General features: G+C 38.7%; 1 protein-coding gene across 1 annotated transcript in view; it reads left to right on the top strand.

Moving 5' to 3' along the window:
• The window catches only part of DIRC2 (disrupted in renal carcinoma 2), a 56,599-nt gene that overhangs the window by 10,271 nt on the left and 23,720 nt on the right, over positions 1-22,608 (top strand). Inside the window, exons 2-4 of the mRNA XM_009887319.1 lie at positions 1,191-1,284; positions 14,089-14,357; positions 20,099-20,228. Of these exons, the coding sequence (XP_009885621.1) occupies positions 1,191-1,284; positions 14,089-14,357; positions 20,099-20,228 (493 nt within the window). The remainder of the gene's footprint in view (positions 1-1,190; positions 1,285-14,088; positions 14,358-20,098; positions 20,229-22,608) is intronic.

The raw sequence follows: 22,608 nt of genomic DNA, 5'->3' as shown, positions 1-22,608 counted from the left end.
ATAAAATTCACATGGAGACAAAATATTTAATGCAACTACTGGTTCGAGTGTACTGATTACAGGAGTCGTGAACATAGAGGGAGCGCTTCTCTGAAAATCTGCAGTTTTAGAAGCAATAAAAGTCGTTTGTTTGTTAAGTTAGTTATCATAGGGACTTGTTCTTTTTCGGTCTGTGTTTTGGGTAGTTACTAGTTTCACCTAAAGTTAGAGGCACTGTGTGTTTGTCATTATTTAATTGTTTTTGTTATGTTCTGCTTAGAACATGGAAGTCCTTTATTTTCTGTTTGTTGCTGTGAAATTGTTTCAAGTTTTATGACTTCACAGATACGGACTGTATCAGCGGTTTTGTGCATATTTATGATTTTGGTGTTTTACAAGATGCTGGAGATAAGCCCCTCAGCTGTCACCATTCTCTATCTGTTTGCTGCTGATGGAAACACCTTAGCAGCAGCAAGTAAACTGCGGGCAAAAGGAATTGCAGCACTAACATAAAATTGTTTCTAATCTAAGTGCTTCTCAGTTGAGAATCACAGTATGAGGAAAAAACATATTCAAGGAATCAGTCAGTTGTAGCTTTTTTCTAATGTACTATATTTACAATCTCTGGCAATTTGAGCTGAGCACAGCGAAAACCTGGCCTAATTGCAAGGACTGCAAAAAAATACTTGCACTTTTTTCCCCTGAATAAATAGTTATTTCTTCAGGATGAAATGCATATCGGCATTATGAAAGAAAACAATAACAGTGCTGTGTCTGCACTCATTAAGTGGTTGGAAAAGAATGTACAAGTCCAGATTTTTTCTTTGGATCTACCTAGATTTCATACCACACGTTGGAGCGTATTCCCCAATGCTTCTGATTCTAAAGGAAATAGAGTACATTTTGATGATACTTTTATTATCACTTTTCTTCCAAGAATGTCTGTAACATTTTGGATTCAGTCCTGTGCGATAGTATGCCAAGAGTAAGCCTTTGTAATTCTGGAGTGTAGGTATACAAAATAACACAGGATTTCATAATGTATCTGTAATTCATATCAGCACCAAAGTGTTTATGACTTGAAAGAGATACGCATTACTTCTGTGAGACTGCATGTAAACATATATATTTAGGCAACTTTTTTTTTTTTTTTTTTTTTTTTCAGCATTGCTGACTTAACTTGTAAAATACTATTGTTTTTTTCATCTTAGGTCTGAGGGTAACTGTGTTACTGACATCATGCCTCATGGTATTGGGAGCTGGCCTGAGATGTGTTCCAGTTTCAGACCTAGAAATTAGGAAGAAGTAAGTGAATTAGTTATTTTTAATATACATATTTTATAGTTTCCGCTAATGTAATTTTTGCTGCTACTGCAAAGAAACGTTAGTAAAGATTTTCTGTATGAATTTGATATGCCAAATGTTTGTGGTGTGCGTGTGGGATTACATGCTTCCTTGCTTCTTCAATGGATTTTTCTAGTCCTTCTTCCACATAGTATCTGAAGATCAGAAAGCCCTTTACAAACTTGAGTTAATTAAGTCTCACCCCATTCTGCATAACTAATATTAATCTGTTTTGCAAACAAGGAAGCGGAGATTTAGACAGGTTCAAAAACTGGCCCAAGATCACACAAGGAACCATGCCACAAACCCCCCAAATATGTAATTTGTATGCAAATGTTAAATAATTAGTTCATGTTTCTCATATTGGATGTATGGGATTGTGCAGTGAGACAGATGAATTCATGCAAAATGCCCTTTTTCATGTCGTCTCTTCCAGTCTGCATTCCAAAGTAGTCTTGTACTTTCTCTGTGGTTGAAACGAATGCCTTCTGTACACGAGCAATTTAAGAGTTTGTGATAGAGACAGATTACTTCCTAAAAATCACACAATCCAAACAATTCAATTGCCCCATCAACCTATCCTGAACCTGGGAATCCTCGATAAGTACAGGAGTTGCATCCTTTTCATGCAACCAAGGAATAGGGATCACTTGTTGTTCACTTATCTTTGGTTTGCCTTTCATGCTGAAGGAAGAAGGAGTACAGGCATTACTGCATTTTTGTGCTTCTTTAAAAACAGTAGTAGCACTGGATCTTCACTACTTATGTAAGCACTAAGAAAAAAATGTTTATAAAAGGTTTTAATGTGTTTTTTTCCCCTTGAATTGTAGTCAGCTTCTAGACAGTCCTTGTATTATTTCAGTAAATTCCATTTTTTTTCCTTACCTTGGAAATCAACTTGGCAACATTTAAGTTTAGAAAGAAAATGGTTGGTGTGAAGTAGAAGGCAGATGACTAAATGTCATCAATTTGTCACAAATTAAAAAAAAAAAAGAGGTTCAGAGGACTGAGAATGTGATAAACACATTGATTGTAAAACCAGCCCTGATCAGGAGTAAGTAGCTAGGATGTAATGACTGGTTTATTGAACTATGTGCAGTGTGGCGAGTAGGGGGTGCCATTTCAGTTCTTAGGTGCTTAGTGAGTGTATAAGAAAGCCCAAGGTGTGCTGCAGATGTTAGTTGCCAACAGCATTGCCCATTTCAATGTGCTGTTCAAGGACTTTGTGAGTAGGGGAGGCTGAACTAACTGTATTATGCAAGTGTTCACAGTTACCATTTCTATTTAGGGTAAAAATGTACGATTAAGGAACAGCCATCCTCATTGTGCCCTTGCTTTACCTTTTCTCAAGATGCTAAGGGACGCTCAACATCCAGTTCATCAGTCCTGACCGATATTGGATTAAATAGATAGATCTTTTAAATGGTCCAGATGGTTTAAATGCAGTTAAATGTGGTATCTTATGTTGCTTTTTTTGGCATAAATCATAAATTAAGACTTATGCTTGCCTAGGCTTTATCAAAAATAAGGATGAAGGCTGTAAGAACCTAAGAAGAAATTCCCAAATGAGATTTAGATGTGAGGTATCATATGAGGAAGGAGAATTTCCACATGCTTTGATCAACTTTAAACAAGCTTTTCCAGTGTAACTGCAGTGAGGGGATCTGGGAGAAAGGTGAAATAAATGCTTAAGAAGAAACATTCAAAGAACAACTTCTTTAACTGGGGTAAGAAAGGCTGTGGACTGCAAAGAGTCAGATGAGATATATAAAATATAATGATACGTTTTATTGAAAACCATATAGGGGAAAAAAAAAGAAAGCATGAGCAGAATCTTAATGGAAAAGGTCACTTCATTTATTCATGCCATGAAGGTATGCATCACCTCCAACTGAAATTGATAAATTTACTTACTTAGCTTACTCCAAAAAAAGAATTTTTCAAGAATTGCAGCTCTACCTGAGGAAGTAGTTTGATCTTTTTATACAGTTTGATTAAAAATCTACAGAGTATTAATTATAGCTAGCTGTGCAGCAAAAGGATGTTTTTCAGTGAAGATTTCTCGAGACATTGTAAATACTTGTACATACTGTGCGATGTAACTTTTATTGTTTTGAGGGCTAAGACTGAAGGTGAATTTTCATCAATTACTTGAGGCATGATACCAAATAAAATAATATTTTTGAGATGAGCATTACTGTTTAATGCATTAGCAACAACCGGCTGAGCACTAAAGTCTGCACTTACTCTGAATGTGTATACGCATTAATATGACAGCTTGAACATTACAGAGCCAGTCAGATGGACAAGATCACACACAAGCTAATATTGGAGCATTTCAGAAGCCAGCGTAACTGGAATTTCTTTAAATGCTTTTGCATGTTTTGTAATGTGTTCCTTCAATCCCTGGATAATCGGCAGTAATATACTGAAGGATTTCCATGGGACAATTATGTCAGAGTTAAAATACAGAAAATTACAACAGTGTTCATGAGGTTTGCCAGGTTTAGGGGTTTAGGGCTTTTCCTACTTTGTAGCTGTCTCTGCTCCCTAAGCTCTTGTAATTTAACTTTAAGGAGAGCTACTAAAGCCCATTGCCTATCAGAGCAATCAGATGTGAGGAAACCGACGTTAAGACTGACATTTAATCCTGACTGCTTTATGCTGCTTATCACACACAGACCTCTAATATCCAAGTGCATTCTTAAGCTCCTTTCTAGTCTGTAATTATTCTTTTGGCTCTAGCGCGGAACAGCAGAGTAAGACTATCTCCAGCTCTCTGAGTCATGTTTTAAACACAAACCTTAACCTCTGTTTTCAATTCGTTTGATGCCCGTGTATGTGCATGACTTGTATGAGGGAGAATTCAGGTTGCGCTTTTGAGTATGTCTCTTGAAGCAGCTGTTCCTTATGGTGAATGTTCATCCTCTACCAGTGTGACCTAAAACTGTGCTGGGAATCCATGCCAGAACCACAGAAACGGAGTGAAGGCTGAGTGGGAGCGCCTGGCGAAAATGTGGATGTATGGACTTGTGTTAGAGATTGAGGAACCAGCCTATACGTGGACTAGTAAAGTCCCTCTCATTTACATGTATGCTCTTGCTTACCCACTTTCCTCCTCAGCCCACTAACCTGTGAGGTTGATGTGTGTATCATAGAGACAAGGAGGTAAAAGAGAGTTTTTATAATGTACCATGCACATCTGGGCTTGTCAAATATGCCAGATATGTGACAGTGAATTTGACTTTTAAAAATAAACCCCCAAACTATTATTCCTTTCTAAATGTTATGAACACCTTATTTGCCACACCTGTTTTTTTCAGTTCATGGTTAATGTAAATTATATAGAACATAAAAAGAAAAAAAAAAGATGTTATCAAATTGTACCATTCCTGAACTTGCACCTTCTTCCCTTCCTGAAGGTTACAAGAGCATTACCAATGCTTTTTGCCTGCATCTGCAGGTCTAGTCCTTTCCTTTTTGACTACTACTTGGCATGGAGTGAGTATTTTCATGGGACTTTTAAAATTTGATTATTTTATCCTGAGTACTAACAGTTACTAAGAGGCAATTATTTTTTTTAATAGACACAGTCAGGATTGGTTTTTTCCCCTCATGTAACACTTAGTGTTTATCTCATTTTCTGTGTTTAGGAATAGATTTACGTACAGCTTAGGACCTCCGTATGATTGTAAAATATTAAATCGAGGCAAAAAGCTATATGAGCTGAAACATATGAGAAAGAAGGAAATAAATGATGAAATCAGCCCATAGCCATAAATTTGTGGCTTTCAGGACTGACTGTGTGATGTAAGACTTCTTAAAATGTTTTGAAAGACAGGATAATTAAAGACATGGAAGCAAAGGATGTAACATAATTTGTCATTTGTATTGAATATATTAATTAAGCAATTTATTAGAACTTAGTATGCTGTGGGCTGGTAGGGTTTGGCCATCACATTAGGTTTCGTAACAGAGAAGTAGTTGTTGAGGACCTTGAGTCACGGCAGTGAGAGGGCACTCCTTGGCACTAAGTACCATTAAAACATTTGTTGGGTAGCCAGCAAAACAATAACACGGAGAATGACAGTGGAAACAGGAGTGATAATTTACAAAGTCATTTATGGGGGACACGCTGGTAGTTGGTAGTTCCTGTAAAATGGCTTTTTCTTTAATCATACCACTTCTTAGGATTTTGAATTTTTTTGCCTACTCTTAGGTATACTGATGTTAACTTTTCCCTTCGTTGTATTTGTAGATTCGCTCTTACCACATCTTTGGTACGTTTTGTTTCTATTAGCTAGTTGCAACCTAGTTTGTATCAAGTATTTTATTCTTGTTAGACATATTCTTTAATAGTTCCACATTCTCCCTTTTTCACGGCTGAAAGCCCAAAGAATGACATGGGATCATCTCGTTGTTTGTCTTTCCTGATCGTAAAATGACTATGAGCCACCATTCTCATGCATGAAAAATGCAAAGGGACACCTCAGAAGAGGTAATTCAGTAAAGAAAGGACATAATAAAACTCATATTCCCTGGAAATACTGAACACACTTCGGTGCAAACCCGGAGCAGCTGTGGAGAAGAGAGATTAAAACGTTCCAGGGAGTGAAAAGAGCATTTTAAGAGAGGATGGTAGAAGAATCTGCCTGTAAGAAATAAAGACAGAGTGTGATGCATGTTGTGTGTTCCCTAACTCACTGGGGAAGAGAAATGAAAAAAGTATTTAAACTTATGCATGGTTCTGGGAGTAAAAAAGATGAATAAAGGTACCAGTTTGTATGCTGTAGCTCTGCGAGCGCAGGAGGAGGATGTTAAGATGCAGCACTTGCCTGGCACTGATGGTACTCGCTGGTTTGTGCTTTGGCTGCAGTGCTGGGGGAAGGCCGAGTTGGGTTAATCCATAGTATCAAAAAAAGAGGCAAGTGGGGGTAAAAGGAAACAAGTAATTCATGGGTAGATTCTCAGGGACTATTTAATCTTTATGCCCCTTAACAGTATACCTTGTTTTTATTACCTCCACGAGTTTCATCTTGTACACAGGTTTTATTTTTTAACCTCTGCTCCAAAGCTGTTGGTTTAGATGAGAGGTCCTGCGAGTTGTTCCTAAGTGGCAACAATTTTTTCCTGCTTTGCTTATTTGTTGATGGTGGATTCTGTGGGTGAGGACGTGTCCCTCTGCCTGCCCAGCAGTCCCACCTGCCACTGCCCAAGCCACGCGTCCTGTGATGCACCGGCAGCCGCTGCTCAGCACTGCCAATTAGGTGGCAGCCAAATTGGCTTCTCCTTCAGCTGAAACAGCCTTAGTGGAAACAGGAGGCGGCTTGACAGTTTTGGTGATAAATACTCCTTCCTCTTGCTTCTGTGCTGGATTTTGGCCGTGGAGCCGTGGGTGTCATCCGCCTCCCCCAGTGATGGGGGTAGCTGCTGAATTAGCAAATTTACAGACCCTGTGTAAGTTCTTGGAGTGGTAAATCCCGTAGATATATTAAAGGAAACAGAAATCTCAGAAGGGGCTTAGTATTGCAGCAATACTTAATGGGCAGCATTTCTACAAGGCCTCGGCTAATATAAGCCTATGTTGGAAGGAAAGAGAATTTATATTCTTTGTGGAATATTTAGCTCCATCTCATATAATGGCAGGTGTTATCCTCAACTGTAGTAAGCTTTTAATTTTTTTAATCATATGAGCTCTTTGCCTTAGTCTTGTGACTCATATTGTGTTAGCTAATTTCTGTCCTTAAAGAAAAATTCCTATTAGTTGAATTTATGTCAAAGTTACTGCATTATAATCAAAATGTCCTCTTGCTCTTTCACTGAAAAATTGTGCGGGAGCATTTAAATAGGTCTTGTTTATCTCATTCCCTAATTTGCCGCATCTCCTGTATGTTCCTACTCTTTTACTAATAAAAATGCTACTTAAGACCTATCTTGTGCTAAGTAATCTCCATCAGCTTTTTCCCATGGCAGCCCTGATAGCAACCAGTCCTGGTGCCCTTCCCTCATAACTTGTTTCAGTATGTTTTGCCTCGTTAGCCCATAATGTAATTGCCTACTTTGTGTTTACAGCAATACTGTTTATTTTGGGTCTGTTCATATTTGATCAGTGTGTCTTCCCTTAGTGTTGCTCTAAAGATGTCTTCTTTTAAAGATAGGTTTGTGGAGTGGGTTAAGCTTTAAGAGAAAAACAAAAAAAAAACTTTTAATAAAAAGCAATGCCAAAAAGAAGCTTTGATTTCATGTGCCCTCATCCTTCAGACTTGGATAAAGCTTTCAGTGAAGAAACCTTCTTCTCAGCTGTGTGACAGCTCTGATGGCGGCACAATAACATGTCGTGACGATGTGAGGATGTGAGTGAATTTGTCACCGTACTGCCAGGGGTCTCACTTGTACGCCCACCTTGTTCCTTTCCTCTGTCAAGACCTCTGATGCAGATGTCATGGTCTTGGCCTGAGATTGCTGCTTCCTCTCCTTGCAAATCCTTGTCTCTCTCTTGGCAGGATCTCAGTAATAATAGTTTTGGGGTAACTCCGTTTTTCCAATCCTTTTAAATTTAAAACTGAAACTCACTGGTTTTTAGACCATTGCAAATCTGTTTTCTGTTTTTTTTAAGAGTAGGAGAAGAGGCATGAGGCTGGGATGCCTGGGAGATGCTGTAGTCCTTTCCAAGTCGAGTCCCGTAATGATGTGACCGACTGTGCTGAGGCCATGATACGTGAGCCCAGTTCCTGATAAAAATGGTCGAAAGTACATTTTTAAGTTTTTCTTTTCTTTTTTGCTGTATTGCTGGTGATAACATACCACATAGTGACTCAGGCTTTCTGGTTGTAATAGTTTTTCTTACTGATGGGGAAAACCAGCTTTAAATTATTCCACATATCAATGGTCGCATGCATCAAAAACAAGGTAAAAAATGCTAATGGCCTCAATCCATGAATATCCAGAAGGCACAAAGCTTTTGTAGTATAAATATATCATTTAATGAAAATATTGAAAGGAAGTGCATTTCCATGAAATTCATCTTTCAGAATGTTATTTTTAATAGATGAATTCATTGCTTTACCCAGAGGTATTTTTCTTTCCAGTCCTTTTCCAGACATAGAGCCTTACTGCACTCTCTTTGGGTTATGAACAGAATGGCATTTGTATCAGGTTATCCCCATATTCCATAGCAGTGAGCTGCTGTAAAACATGAATTTGACCCCTCTATCTCTATCTTTTTAAGGTAAAGTGCCTGAAAAGGTTCCACTTAATAGAGGGTTGTTTCGTTGTATTTATTTTTTTGAGTCTAAAGGAAAAGCTGTATATTTTTCTAGTAACTTGATTGTGAAAAATCAGAGGTGGTTCTTTACAAAACTGGTATCAGTTCCCTCCAAGGTATAATAAATCCCGTAATGCAGATAAGTTCATGTCTTTTCATATTCCTTTTCCTGGGCAAGCAACTTGCATCATACATCAATCTAGATGCTCTAGAATAGGAGGTACTTACTTTCTTGCCATGTAGTGAGGCTAAATTCAATAGCACTTGAAAAGTGCTCTGAAGTTCTCCAGTGGAAGGGTCTCTTTCATTTGCTTACAGTAGTTCCCACAATGAGCTAATCGCTATATAAACTTATTTGTCTTCCAAATTAGCAGGAGTCGAACAATCCACTTCTTTCAGTGAGTGAAAACGTCAGGCCTGTGAAAGAACACTCAGCCATCCATTTCTGTAAAACATTAACTTCTTTAGCTGGAATCCCTTTTTGGGTTAATTGTTAGGATCAGCAATTAATCTACTAAACTTCTAACAGACTCCGAGGCGCGCTACAGCTCTGCCTTTGTGCAACAGCAGGCTAGCGCTCTAAGTGACTTCATCGCTCCTCACACTTTGCCAAACAGTAGCAAAACCGAATTACCAATTATTTTTTTTCATTGCATTTGTATAGAAGTTGGAATAGTGACTAAGCGGTCAATTCTCATGGCAGCTAATGGGAAAAGTACGGTAAAAGTTTCAGGAAAAAAACCTGCACCAAATTCTCATCTTCACAAGGCTCTTGAGATGAGCTGTGCTCCCTCCTAGGACCCGGAGGAACCTAATTTCCAGGTTGACCAGAGGGTCATCAGAGGCTAGTAGAGAAAATCCACATTTAGAGAGTCAGAGCAGCGCACTGGGGCTGACGGCCTCACTCTTCCCCTGTGTTGCCTGCCAAGGAAAAGATGAAAACGCCTTTGCCACTCCATTAATCGGTGTTAAAATACTGATACGACTTCTCCAGTCCTAGCCATCCCAAAACAACTTCAATTAACACATCCTAGAACTGAGCTTTGGAAGCTTATTTTAATGTTGCTGTTTAAATCTGTTGTATTAAAAGTAATATTTTGGGTAAGTTGTTTTCCCTCCATGTTGCCGTTGTTTCCCCATTTGAGTATGGAAACTAATGAGATTTTCTTTCATTTAAAGTGCTCCTAAGTCTAGGTGTGAGACATACTGTGGTAGAAACATTAAATATTTGGGTTTTTTACATGAAGTATTTATGTAACACACAGCTTTTTAAGCTGATAGGACTATGATCATGCATGAAAAGTTTCAACCTGCACAGGGAGAAAAAGATAAATAAATCCAACTGTAAATGGAAGGTCTTTCCCGTCTTAACTATATGATTGATGATAATTCATCAATCAGTAAAACCTTTTTCCTGTGTAATCTCACTTTTTTTTGGCTGTTAGGATATTGCAACAGTGACAGCAGGGAGTGAATAAAGTAGGTATAGCCATGTTACTTCTTAATACTCATATTAAGTCTTCTCTCAGGGAAATGATGAAAACCATATCATTTAAGTTATTTATAATGTGACTTGAGGAAAAATTCGGAAGAGAGATGACAGTGTAGTACAAAAAGAGTTTTTCTTCTTTAATTTCTATTTTTAGATTTCAACTATCCCTTTTCTATCTTTTCGCAATTCAGAGGCCAGTTTAGGAAAAAATGTGATCTTTGTTTTGTGCAAAGGGGGGCTGTGTGTATATATACATCTATATTAATTTTTTTGTATATACATAATGTAAATGTATAAGTTATTCATTACTGTGAAGCTATGGCACATTATATTTAGCACTAGCATTTACCACCAGTCCTCAAATAATTTATTTTTTTTGTAAAGGGCTCATGTATTCAATTGCAAGTTAAAAGTTTGGTAGAGTACACAAATTCATTAGCGCAGAGGTCCAGTACGCAAAAACCTTGAAATGAGTCTCTGACCTGGCTTTTGAAATAAAGATATTAAGATATTTTGGGTAGATGTTTACTTCCCCACTTATGCTTTAAGCTAGACAGTCATAGACAGTCATCAACTATTTTGTAAGTCAGGGATGAATTTCGGGTGTCGTTTTTTCCAATTTTCTCTTTCATGATTGTGATTAAAAAGCCTTCCACTCTTGTGTTTATTTTCTATTATTTGAAGTCAATAACTTTCTACTTCTTGATACATGAAAATAATTAGATGATGGTTGGATAAATAATGCATCTGAAAACAGAGCCGAGCTGGATAAATAACAGATGAAAATTACCCTGTTAGTGTCATAAGTCTGAAAAATATTTTTCCATCTGGGTAGGGTGCTGAGCTAAAGTTATCTTGTTAGCCCTTTTTCAGGGAAGAGAAATCTTGTTGTGCAGAATGAAACTGAAACAGTGGTAGGGAAGAATGCTGTTGCTCTTTGCACCTTTTCGGTAGCAGAAACAAGAAGAAAATTGGGCAGTAACAGAAACAAGTGCGTCTTGGTGTTGGAGCAGTTCTTAGCACTGATGGTGTACAAGAGGAGGCTCCTATGGGCTGTGAGACCGAGATCTAGCGCGGTGATGATAAGACGTTGTAACAAACAGCAAAAAGCCACCAATACTGTTGTGTTCATATTTCTCTGTCAGATGGAGCGGCTGCTACATATGTCTCCCTGAGTAGCAGCTTAGTAAATGCACTGAATCGCATTTTGAATCTCTTGTCCCTGCCTCACTAGGGAAATGAGTTAAGGATGTGTAGAGGAGCAATGCAAATAATCTTTTTCTCAGGAAAAAAGTAGCTTAATTCAAGCTAGTATTGAAAAACAAATAAAATAAGGTTTAGGCTGATGCTAGAAGAGATATTTGAGGTAGTAGTCTGTATGTCAGTGGCAATTTACTCTGAAAATAGTGTTTATTAACCCAAATGTGTTAGACTTGAAAAATTAAGCAATATGAAGATAAGGGGTGCTCTACCCTGGATGATAATGTAAAGTTTGGTAAATGCCAAAAATGCAGATGGAAGGGCAAATCCGTGAACAGGGAACAGACAGCACACCAGGCAGGGCAAGGCCAGAGAGAGAGCAGGCAGGAAAACACCAACAGAAGACACCTACAAAGAGACAAAAATTGGTTCTTTGGGAAAAAAAAAAAAAACAAACCACAAAAAAACAACTATGAAAAGTAATGCAGAAATAAAGTTCTGGATTAAGATACTACTTTCTTCCTTTGGATCTGCAAAGTAAAACTGACGTCTGTGTCTCCCTCTAATATAGACATCAGTCATAGAGCTTGATTCGCATAGTGGAGTTCAATAGACATAATCTAAATCTGAAATATAAATACCTGAAAAGAGTATGTATAATTCTCATGATATATGAATTGGGGTTTTTGTTTGGTGATTTGTTTGGGTTTTTTTTACAAAGCTTTTCTTCTACCAGATGAGGTGCCTACACGTCCATAGGCACTGCAGAAAAACTGTTGTACTTTTTTCTGATGTTAGTGAGTTTTAGTTGCCTTTAGGATTTCTATAGAATAGACATATTTGAATTAAAGCAATATTATCATAGTGGTATAACTGAACAGAAGGGTTAGTCTGGCATCTATTGCTATAAAGGTTGTTTTGTGGTGACAAAGTTTTCCTAGCATACAATAACAAAACCACAATTTAAACATTAATTTCACTTTGGAGTGAGAGGAGATACTGAACTAAAATCTTTATATGTTGTGGTAGTTACCTCACTTGCTAGTGAAATGCAGCTGTTTCTGGGGATGTAGCATAGCTCTGCAAATACCCTGGAACAGGTTAGGGTAAGTTTGAGAATAACTTATTGTAGTGAGAGAAGTAGAATGAAAATACCAAAATGTACAAGGATGCCTTGCTTTGTCCAAAGTATGCTGGGTTGGAGAGTAACCATAAGGGATTCATGTAATGTCTTCTCCAGAAAACTATACCGGAGCATTATTTAGATAGTGCTTTTTATTTAGTAAAACTATTTCATTTCATTTTATTGGGGGGCCCCAGTTTAACAAGCCCTAAAAGGCCTGACCGTGCCTTGGTGATGTCCATCTGAAGCACATCATGAACAAATAGTAATGAAATCTATCCTAGCTATATGAACTTAAAAAAAAAAAAAAAAAAAAAAAAGGAATGATTACGTATATTTAATAGGGGATATTACTTCTGTCTCAGCTCAGAAAATGTTTCCTTCAGATGATATGTAATAGCTTTTTCTTTTTTTCTGTATATAATTATAAATTTTGTTTAACATTTTAATTTCTAATCCACTGGGAATCAGTAGCATCTATTCCTTTTTATTGCAAGCTAGCTTGTTAATTTGATAAAGAGTCTGTCAGCATTTCTTTTGCATATTTTGTTCCTTTGTGGGCTTTAAAAAACTCCTGCTACACTGTATATTATTCCACCATTTGTGGCTTGAAACATTGCCTAAATGCTAGCTTATGTTTCCCCATTTTCATCCCATAGCTTTTTATGTCTGACAACTCAAGTCTTGCAGTAATAACATCGAGTTCCTGCTATGCTTAGAAAAACACCACCCATTTAAAAATATCATCTGCCACCCTTTTATTGCACAAGGGATAGATCTACTTTGGAGGGTTGCAATGTTTTGTTTGACTCGCTGTTTTTTAGACATGAGGTTTTTATATAAATTCCAAAATGCTTTTGCCTTTCATGGCTGATCGCTTTTTGGAAAAGTCAAAGTGGAAGTTTTTCTGGCTGACTTCCACGTGTAGAAGAGTCTTCAAAAAGTCCTTTCTGTATGTGCTCATTGTACTAATATGAAGCCAAAGTTTGTAGAGACTTCACTGCTTGGAAGTACTATCTCTGTTCTGTCACCAGTCTTATCTGTTAAATCCCAATGAGTGTGAAAAACGAGAAAAATCTGGGTTTGCTTGGCTGTTTCAACAATGTGTTGAGAATGGCCAGATTGCTGGAGAAGATGATTCTCTTGGAAACCTCAACAGCCCAGCCTCCTCATCTGTAGGCACATAAAGCTCATCTGAGTGTGTAAATAAAAATAAATAATGCAGTGTAAAAATATGCAGAGTATTTTGCTGAAGTGTGTCAATTTTTGATCTGCCATAACTAATTTAAATCTTCTGTTGGGATTTATGCAGGCAAGGGGTCAGGTTTAAGACATTTGTAATTTAAAGGTTTCCTGCTACTACACCTTTTCTACTTTTATATCCTATCAGATCTTTTTTCTGCAAAGAAAGTCCCTTTTATTCCCTCTTCCTTTCCTGCTTTGAAGAGAACATTTGCTTCTCCATTTATCTGAGGTAATGAGAACAGAGTAGCTCTGGATTCTTTAAATCAGTCTAATTGGGCTTCTTTGAGTGTATAGAATACCCTTTTTTGCACAGGACTTTTATTTCTTTGTGCAGTCTCTCCATCTCCAGCACTCAGTATCTTACATGCTTTTTTAATTTAAAAAAAAAAAAAAAAAGGCAATTGTCATCCAAATGGCTGTGGTCTCTGTTCTCTCTTCCAGGCTGATTCACGGGGGGCAGCTGTTAAATGGCTTGGCGGGGCCAACTGTGATGAATGCGGCACCATTTCTTTCCACGACGTGGTTTTCTCCAGATGAACGTGCCACAGCAACAGCCATCGCGTCCCTGCTCAGTTACCTGGGTGCTGCTGGCGCGTTTCTAGTGGGACCTCTCGTAGTGCCATCTCCTAATGGAACATCTCACCTCCCGCTGCTGTCGCAGAGCAACGCTGAGCACATAAAGGACCGCATTGAGGCTGTGCTGTATGCAGGTGTGGTTTAAAAATAAAAATTAAAAAAAAAAAAAGAAAAAAAATATAAAAAATCTACATACTTTGATGTGTGTATTTGGTACTTGTGAACCACTACCCTCTAGTGGCTGGTCTGCACAGAAAACAGTTACTGACTGATGGAAAAAGGTGGTAAAATGTTGTACCATCAGAAGGGTTAATTTATTTTTTTTCCTTTTGTGTAGGAAAGATTTAAAAATAGCCTTTTGTACAGACTGATTCCAAATGAAGTATTTCAGTTGTTTATATCAGCTGATCTTAGGAGAAATGTCTTCTAGGAGAGCTTACACATTCCCTGAGCTTCCAAACTGGTTTTTGCTTCTTGAATTTTCATTAAAGTATGTGTCCATTACAGGTTGAGTTTTTCTCTTTTGTTTCTGTAAGGATGGAAATCCAATAGTCTTTCAGCATTAAATTCTTTCCTGCATTAAATTGGCTTTAATTTATGACTTGCATATGGCTTTCAAGTGTGATTAGATTATTAGTATTTAAGAATCTAACACTGAAATTAAAACTCTAGATTTTGGGTTTAACTAAAACCACATAATTCTTACATGGTAAGCAATTTCAATGACGTGACAACAGTTTAGTGGTAAAAAACACTGATATAAAAATCACCTGAAATGACTTAGATTTTACGTCCTTGCTCTTTTTCATGCAGTGGTTTCTACGGCTCTGTGTCACTTGCAGAAATTAGTAGCAAACTTTAAGGAAGAAGAGTTGCCTAAGTGGCTTAAGAGTCTACAATCTGATTCTTAGTGATTATAAACTGGTATAGCATTAAGAGCAACTGAACTTTACCATGTCATGGCAGTTGCACATTTGGTTGGGGTTTTCCCCCCTTATAATTGCAGCCTGTGAAATTCAGCCTGGAGTTAGCCCTAAGTGTTCCCGAAGCCGTGAAGTATGTATACAGTGTAGTTTATATACAGGTTTATGGGATTGACTTAGCTATTTGTGATGATTTGGTCCTGTACGTTATTCCTTTGGAAATTTTGTCAAGTTAATACTACTGTTGGGTGAGGGCCACTTTACTGTTCGTTTTAAAGAAAGCGTAGTACAACTTGGATCGCTATTTTAGCAAGTATTTTTTGAGAAAACAAAACCTTGGAACAACAAGGAAATTTGGGTTTGGTTAGGCTTTTTTCAGAGGTAAGTATGATGTTAGACTCTGAAAATCTCGTGGCAGATGAAAACGGCCAGTGTGACAGAAGGAAAAATGAAGGCAAGTCAGCTTTTGTCCTGAGCAGCAGTAGATAAGAGGAGGAAAAATCTAGCAATTGGAGAAGTGCTTTAGCTCTCCCTCTCCAGATCTTCCACGGAGAGAGAAGAATTCATCCACCCTAAGGAAGTACAGTTTTGTGCCTAAACCCATTGTTTTGAGTCTGGTAGCACTAGAGATGTTGCTTTCAGCAGCCCATTAGATTCACTTTCTCTTCTGTTCTCTTTTGGGAGGCTTTCCTAAGCATTTTCTTCAGAAACTGTGATGGATCTTGCTTGCCACTGAGGTTCAAAGGTGTGTCTGGCCTGCCCCATGTCTCAGCATGGCTCTTTCTGCCTTTCTGAACTGGCAAGGGTTTGGGAACATCCCGTAGACCTGTTTGGGTTCATTGGTCCCAGCATGAGATGATCCTACAGCAGCTCTCCAGCTTCCTAGGAAAAGTGTTTTGTGGGGTATCTGTAGTTCTTACTTAGTATATGAAAGTGCTTTGAACAGAGGTGGGTTTCTTTGTGCAGCTGTGGTTGTAGTTGTGTTGGATGGGGTGTATCTTTTCAGGAGCTACAACCCCTTTTGCTCTTGAGGCAAGGAAAAAGAGCTCGTTCCTGAATGTTATTGGCCTGTGTTGAATTACAGTGATGGTGGCAAAAACGTCCAGCTGGTTTAAAATAGGAACTGTCAAAGAGGAGGTTGCTTTGAATCCCTTGTAGGATTTGTCCCGTTTCATCTCATCCCTATTTCCCTGGAGAGCTGAAAGACCGAGGTCCCCACTGTCTTGCCTCCCTGTGCTCTCTTATGCCAGGTAGGCTGCAAAGGTGGAAGGAAGGCTTCCTCGTGGTGGGTGACTACCTGGGGGCAGTTGTACAGCTCTCTTCACCTATGGACTGAAAAATACCTGATAGCTGTAGTAGGGTATTATTTGTCCCCTTAATCAGCTGGGCAGAGAACGAAGCTCAAACTGACTTCACAGGTTACTAGATGCAAGGTGTTACAGAATGAGGCAGAACAAGGAGCTGGACCCAAGTGTCCCACTTCCCCACTTCTTTAGCAAGAGTGGTCAGGCTTGGTATGACTTCTCCTTTCAGATACTGTGGGAAAGCCAGTTTCATAGGAAAAGCACTGAGCATTCCTAATGGAGTTATGTTTGTGATGGAGCTTGTTGCTGTTGTGTGAGGCAGCGTTATATAAGCCTCTAAAAGTTAGGTGATGACTTTTGAAAGACAGTAATGATGTGAATTACTAACTTGGGATCAGTAGCATGCCAGAGTGTGCTAACTTTCCAAAGACTTAACCACAAACATGATTACAAAGCAATTGCTTATAAACCCATTCTGAAATTGCTAAGTTAACTCCAGTCTCTTCTATGTTTTAATAAATTGCTGTTCCTTTATCTCAAATGTGGACTAAGAGCTCAACTGAATTACCACAGCCTCTTTGTGTGTCATCTGTGTCTCTGCACATTCTGGTTCATAGCTGAAATAGTACAGATGTAGCAAATCAGGATTGAATTGTATTACCTGAACTGCATAAGGAAGCTGGAATTATTCTGGTCAGCAGCCAGAGCTTTTAGCCATGTGCTAAGTATTAGTGTAGAATCATTATTAAAAAAAAAACCAAACCAACAAACAAACAAACAAAAAAACCCCAAAACAAAACAAACCAAAACAAACAACCAAACCAAAAACCAAAAATAACCCAAAAAAGAACAGTGACTGTTTGTGTAAAAAGCCCTCATTCCCCCTTTACATTTCAGGACCAGATGGGGGAAGACAGTCTCTGGTTTTGGGTAGGTTTTTGTGCTATAAGTAACCTATCAGAGGGAAAAAGAACTTGTATCAAGGAGGCTTGTGTCACTGTAAACCTCTTTCTTTTTTTTTTTTTTTTTTTTCTTTTTCTTTTTTTCCCTGTTTGGGGCTTAAACAGGCAGCGGGATGCCTACTTCCTAGGCTGACGCAGGCATTTCTCCACTGTCACAGTCACGGGTCGCTGTGGCACGGTACCCAGCTTTAGTGAGGCATTCCAGATTCACTCTGCAGCAAGAGATATACACAGCTGTATTTGTGCACGCTAATTTATGCTGACTTGCCTAATTCTGAGTGCTTTGCTGCATCCATTGCACTGTTGGGAAGCCAATAGTCAGCTCCTGTGGAAGAGTTCCTCTTTTGTGACTGCAGCTCCCTTGGTCTCATTACTGACCTATTTCTTACCTTTTATCTTTTGCTTACTTTTATTCCCTGTTTACAATCTAAGACTTGTCCTGGGAATGTATTTTTCTTTATCTAGTCTGATAGAGTAAATAACGATGGAGATAAAGGTGTGGGTGTCCTAATGAGGAAGCAATGCAACATGTAAGAAATCAGATGTGTTTGGCAGGACCTAGACTTTTGATAGAGATGCAAGTGTGATACACAAAGCTAAGATGGCACTAAAGACTTTTATTCTTCAATAGAGGGAGCTGCTTTTGTTTCCAAAGTGAATTCTGCTCTTTTCTTGTGTGCATGAGGGCAGTGCTTGCAAGACAAATTTGTTAGCCCGGTAAGTATAACACTGGGAAACATTAGCGAGTTGCAAGAAGGTACTATAAGGACTGCATGCTAAATTTAATAATTAAAAAAAAAAAAGTGTTACTGTACTGCTCCTACTGCAGCAATTTGACTGGCAGGAGTCTTGAGGAAACCCATAGAAGAGGCCCCAGGTGGGCACCCATTATAAGATATTACTGTGACTTTAAAAAATTATCAGCTTGTTTTACATTCTTTAGGAAAAGACCTAGCCTTTCCCCTTACAGCGCTGCAGAATAATGAAGTTAAATAATAAGCACCTTGGACAAAGTTTATGAGTTTGTGTGGTCACATTCTTGTTGGCTATAACTGACTGCAGTCTGAAATCTTCCTTTAATATGTGATTAAAGTGTGCATGTACATATGTATACCTATAAACCTATATGTAGACCTAGATGCAGGAGAAGGAGATAAACAGCTTTTGGCAAGCCTTGCTTCCCTGTCTAGTATCATCCTGTAGTGACAGAGCATCTCATCCCTTTCTTAGATCTGGGATGATCAAGTAACGGCCAGTTCTTTATTCACTGCTCATGGTCTCAAAAACAATGTACATGAAGATAGAAATTAATCTGCTTTCTGGAGAACAGAGGAGATAGAGTGAGAAGGTCTAGTTAAAGTGCCCTTGACCCTTGACACATGCAATTAGATCACAGCAGGAAAAAGAGACACCACATAATTCAGAATGAATCCTTCAGTATTTGATCGTGAAGAATGGCATTGTCATATTCCTGGTATGCCTTCAAAAGAAATTTAGTATAGACTTTTTTTTCCATATACCAAATAGAAGCATTCATTTTCCCTTCCCCATCTCCAGCTGATCCATTTAGACTTTGAGTGTTATTTACTTTTCAGTTTCCTGAATTTATTTTCGTCTGGTTTAGCAGAAGAGCTGGCAAAATGCCATGATCATATTGATTTATTAAAAAAGAGAAGAAAAAAGAAAATGAATGCAATTGAGTATCCAGCTCTGCTGGAATTTATTTGTGGTGTCAGTGAACGCTTCTTTGTTATAAGATTATAGGTTCTTTTAAGATAACACATTTCAGCTATACATTTTTCTCTCCAGCAGCAAAGAATCTTGTTTTCAAAGGGGATAGGAGAAATATTGGGATTGAGGACTGTGGAGAACATGATATACATTGTAAAAGGCCTGTAAAACAAATTAATTAGACTGACTGTGGGTAGCGTTGTTTTTCCTCAGACTGTCTGATCATGCTGCGTGTTTGCTGTGAACTGCTCATCACTTTGCAAGTTCAGGTCCAAATTTCTGCTATGAAATTTTTCAAAGATCTAGAATACCTGCTGCTGAACAAGAGGAGCATCTGCAAACAGCTGTATTCTTTCATTTTTCTCCCTATTACCTGTGCTCCTTCTATTCCTGAGCCACGGCTGCTCCTGCACTTTTCTCTTTATATTCTGTTGCCATCTAATACTGTTTGTGTCCGAGATGCTGCCTTGCTTGACCTTTTGTTTGCCTTCATCATCCTGTGCGCTGAGTAATTGTCATTCCATGCCCTGGGGCTCCCCCAGTCCCATCTGTTTAAAGTCTCTAGCATGCCATTACCTGCACTGCGTTATTTCCATCACAAGGAAACATGGCCAAATCTTCATAATGTGGTTCTCTCTAAAGAGAAAAAGTGAAAGCTTTCCCTTTGCTTCAGTGAGCTCCCTGTGTGTGAGCCTGGTGCTCTGCAGCTTCTGTCGCTGGAATGGACTGCCGGTATTTCTCCATCTCATTGATTCTCCGTCTCAATTTGAAATCTTGCTTGGGGAGGAAAAAAGAAATTCTCCTTCAAGTTATGGAGTTCTGTTGTCGAGAGCAGTAAAGCACTAGTGGTGGGATTTATATATCAGAGGCTGGCTGATAACAATGCTGTACCGAAATAAGTCTTTTGATGCTAACATCTGTTCTCGGTTTTGTTTTTCTTTGCCCTCTTGTTTAGAATTTGGAATGGTTTCCCTGATATTTTCCGCAGCATTGGCCTACTTCCCCTCGCGCCCTCCATTCCCTCCCAGTGTGGCTGCAGCGAGTCAACGGCTCAGCTACAGGAGAAGTTTTTGCAGGCTCTTAAGGTAGGTCCTCATTGGGTTTCCACTTCAAAGCAGATCAGTACCTAAATAAATAAAAACAAGTGTGCTTTAATCTTCTCACTGAGCAAACAAGTTGGTTTGTAGTGCTTTTAAACAAAATAAAATTAAATATTAATGCTGAGACATAAAAGGATGCTAACTGCCAAAAAGCAGATGTTAAATTTTAAATCATTTGGTATATCTCAAGCCTTCATGCCCAAGTCCTTCAGAACCAACACTGCTTTAGTCATCCTGTTAGCACGGCTTTTCTTATGCAATTCTTCTGTTACATCAGGTTACACAAGATTGTTAACAGCGTGTGTACTGCTAGGTGTGAGATAACGATTAACAACACTGAGCATAACTAACTAATAAGCTGCTTTCTTCCATGCTTATTATATTGGAATGAATTTGGGGTTTGCTTGTCATTCAAAGGAGTATTCAGCTGTTTTCATTCAGCTGTGGCAGCAATGAATGAACTATCTGAAACCATTATTTGATCTATTAAATCTCTCTATGTTAAAATATGAAGGGGGAATAGGGGAAGCATCTCCAGATGTGTTTCTGGACATGTTCAAAGGTGAGTTAGTTTCCTTTAAATTTGTTGGTTTGGTTTGGTTTTTGTTTGTTTGTTTGTTTGTTTGTTTTTTAAAAAAAAAAGGTTATAAAGAAAGTGACATCTCCAGCTTTGCAACTTCTCCCACTTGGACTCTTTTGCTAAGACACAGTCCTGTCCCCGCAGTGTTTGTACAATGACTTGTGTAATGGGAATCTGATCTCCGAGGAACAGCTAAAGCAGCTGTAATATTAATGCTGAGTAATTGTAAAGGCCCGTGCCCTATACGTGATACTGCACGCATGAACTTCCTGGGGCAAAGAACCGCTCCCGTGGTGCAGAGATTGGCTGACTCCACTGACACTGGGGAATTTCAAACTCTTGCTGTAGTTGTCTCTTGTGTGGTATCGTGATAGGGGCTGAATCTGCGTACAAAGGGTAGCTTGGAACTTAGTAATTGTGGAGCTTTAGGCGTTTAGTTATTACAGACCTATTGCGGGCTGTACTTTCCAAAAGCATATTTAGAGCCAGCAAAAACAACTCAGCCCTAGTTGTCATTGTTTGGGTTTTTTTTCTTTTGGTTTTGGAGGCTTTTGTTTGAGTTTGGGGGAGTAAATAGTTTAAAAGATGCTTAATCTTGTGTGTTCATCATGAAGCAGGCTGGCAGTTGGGAGAAGGTGTGAGTACAACTGGCTGGTTAGTCTGCAAAGTGACCTACTCAGGATATTAAAAAATAGCAGTTCCCATAAGGACACTTAACACACACAATAATGCTGTTATGCATCCAAGCTGGTGTGCCGTGAGACCCTGCCTGAGGGCTGTGTTGTAAAAATGTTGCTGTTGAACAGAAATCCAAACAGCAACTGACTCCGCAGGTGAAATATAAAATTTTTGTTGACAGTACTCCATTTGGGAGCTTTATAGCTATTAGATTGCTTGTTCAAAGTGTTGTAAACAGTGGACCTGAGATACTGGTAAGGTCAGGAGGTAAACAGGAAAGTTGGCTTGCTATTAACAATCAATGATACTTAAGAAAACAAACTGGACGCTTAAATAATGAGCATAGTTTGTAGTGTCTCCAAGAACCAAGAGGTTTTTTAAAATGCAGTCAGGTAGATTGTTATGTCTCCCTTCCCTCTGGTCTTTATGCATTCTTCCATGCTACCCCTTATCAAAGGCACTTCTTCATTTCTCTGTACATCAAACAATCAACAGTTCATCATTAAACCCGCTTATCTGGGGGAGCCTTTCAGCAACAATCCATCAAGCAAGGGGGTTTTATAAATGAAACTGGTATCTGCCGTGCTTCAAGAGAAATCCATCATCTGGTTCGTTAGGCTTATAAACTCTGTTGCCTGCCTAATCTAGGCTTCATAATTCTTGGCACAGAGAGCCTTTCTTTTGACTTAATGGTGTAGACTGAAGGTAAGCAGGTAATGAGTACCAGGAAATCACAATTTCCCCTTATTGCAGACTTACCCTCTGGTATAAGTACTGTGTAAGGCATTTAGGATGTATGTCAGCTGGTGGGCTGACCCAACTATGCACTGAAGACACCCATGAGAATTGAAATGTTCATCATTTCCCTCTTCTCTTCCGCAGGCTGCAGTTTTATTACTTCAAAATAAAGCTATGTAGCATAACTTTACCATTAAATTCATTGACCTTTTTCCATGGACGCCAAAGGGATCTATCACATCCTTGCAACTCCCACACTCCTTCATGCCTTCAGGTCATTGAGCAGTCATCTTCATGAGCTGCTTTTTGCAGTTATACATATCTTCCTAGGGTCAACCAGCCCCTTTAAGCCATTTTTTTGGGACTTGC

This window comes from Charadrius vociferus, unplaced genomic scaffold (assembly GCF_000708025.1).
Source record: "Charadrius vociferus isolate BGI_N301 unplaced genomic scaffold, ASM70802v2 scaffold385, whole genome shotgun sequence".
Lineage (NCBI taxonomy): Eukaryota > Metazoa > Chordata > Aves > Charadriiformes > Charadriidae > Charadrius > Charadrius vociferus.
The sequence above is the reverse complement of the archived record's forward strand: the minus strand, read 5'-3'. Positions and strand labels throughout refer to the sequence as shown.